This window comes from Otolemur garnettii, unplaced genomic scaffold (genome assembly GCF_000181295.1).
Source record: "Otolemur garnettii isolate 467f Iridium unplaced genomic scaffold, OtoGar3 scaffold00156, whole genome shotgun sequence".
Lineage (NCBI taxonomy): Eukaryota > Metazoa > Chordata > Mammalia > Primates > Galagidae > Otolemur > Otolemur garnettii.
In genome coordinates this window covers 1,562,516-1,564,432 of record NW_003852551.1, presented here as the reverse complement: position 1 = coordinate 1,564,432, position 1,917 = coordinate 1,562,516, and the positions used below count along the sequence as shown (strand labels likewise).

Sequence of the window (1,917 nt, the reverse complement as noted above, 5' to 3'; positions counted from 1 at the left end):
TTATGCCATTTTTACCATGCAGTTAAAATATATCAATCAAGCTATAATTTCAACTCTTAAAATGGAACCAATAACGCCCCCTAAACAAAATATCAACATTTACTAAAATAAGTGCCATGGGTCAAGGATAAAATAAATAGTACATATTTTAAAACATCCCATAGAAATCAAAACCCTCCAAGCACAAATGTACCAAAATTATGAAGGCCGGAAAGATCAGAGACACTTACTAGAACACCAGCAGCAATGGAAGCAATAGTATTGCGCTTTTCTCCCCAGTCAATGCACTCTGAGCATCTTAAGCCTTCTAGAAATCCAGACATTTTTCCAGGTCACTTAAAAACAAAACAAAACAAACAACTAAAGTACTTCCAATGACCTGCTTCAAGCCTGATTACTGTCCTGGAAAATAATTAATAGTTCAGGAACAATTTAATAAAAGTGCAATTACAAATGCTTCATTTTGGCTCTACATAGGTCTTCAGAATATTTGATTTAGCTTTTGATGAATTTCCACATAACTCTGGAAAACAAAATATGGATTCTTTTTTTTTTTTAACCTTAAAAGATGGTGTTGGTATATTTAAGTAATAAGAACAAAGTAGGTATCCAAATACTGAAAAAATTTTAACTACTCATTGACCACCTCCTGAAAGTTGTCACAGCCTATTATTTCCCAGTAGGTATTAAATTAGCTTAAGTGATATTTTTAATATCACGTATACAATGATTATTAATTCACAAGGACTTTTGTGCATCATTTTAATTTCAAACTCAGCTATTTTATGATTTTGGTATTTACAGTCTCCCGGAACACCAACACAGTGGAGAGACAAGTGACATACTTTGGCTTGGAGTTAAAGTATGGATTCAGATGAAAAACATTTTTCTAGAGAATTTACATATTTCTATTACAGAAGATGAATTTCTTCACACCTAGATTAAGAAATTAAATACTGCACAGCAGGTCCTACCTCTACCCACATCACCTTTCACTTCATTATTTCCCCTTCTCCAAGACTGCATTTTGGTGTCATTTCTTTGGAAAGAACACTCATTTTATATTAATGTCTCTATCTCTGATTCCAACAGATGTTTCCAGACAAAAGAAAGCAATTATTGATCCAAATAAGAAAAACCTCACTGATAAATGTTACCACAGCCGAACCAAACTGTCTTCACAAATACCATAATATATCCATTTTATTGAATATACAGCTAAGCTGAGCTGTACAGATCTGGCCTGAGAGATATCCATACTATCTCTATTTCAGGGTATGAAAAAGCCCGATGACCTACTAATACCCAAGAGACACCCAAACTCCAACAATGTGCCTAAGCCTGTCCATTAAGGTACTCAGTAGCTTATGATTGTCCCCAAACAGGACACCCTAAAAAAGAGCAACGACCTCAACTTTTAAGTTCTCTTTTAAAAAATAAATATTAAAAATCATGATTATAACCAGTGCTAATATACCTGAGGGACAAGTTTAATTTCTAAAAATTCACTTATTTTATTTTTCCCTGGGAGGATTAGAAATCCAGTATGTGTTATTTTCGGTTAATCCTAATGGCCCCGCCCCGAATCCATTTTTCTTTACATGGTTATTCGCACGCTCAAGCCCAAACCTCGCCCTCCAGACTCTGGGAATTTTAGGTCTAGGAAGTGGACTAGATAGATGTGGGAACTAATTCTAACTTGGCCACCTCCCTCGGTGTGTGAACCAGACGGGTTGCACTCTGTCTTGGAATCTGTTTGTCCAGCTCTAAAGTATAGGGACAAGATTTTCAGTGATCCTGGGATGTCCTGGGGAGGGGATGGCGCCCTCTGCTCCCCACTAGTCCCTCAGCCTGGCAGAGTCTGGACGCTGACGCCCTCTCCCGCCCCCGGACACAGGACAGGAGGAAGTGACAGGA

At 37.4% G+C, this 1,917-nt stretch overlaps 1 protein-coding gene across 1 annotated transcript in view; it reads right to left on the bottom strand.

Annotated features, from left to right (window-relative positions):
- TMEM50A (transmembrane protein 50A) overlaps positions 1 to 344 on the bottom strand; it is a 21,821-nt gene extending 21,477 nt beyond the window's left edge. The window contains exon 1 of the mRNA XM_003799773.3: positions 231 to 344. Within this exon, the coding sequence (XP_003799821.1) occupies positions 231 to 323 (93 nt within the window). The 5' untranslated portion in view covers positions 324 to 344. The remainder of the gene's footprint in view (positions 1 to 230) is intronic.
- Positions 345 to 1,917: the final 1,573 nt, after the last annotated feature.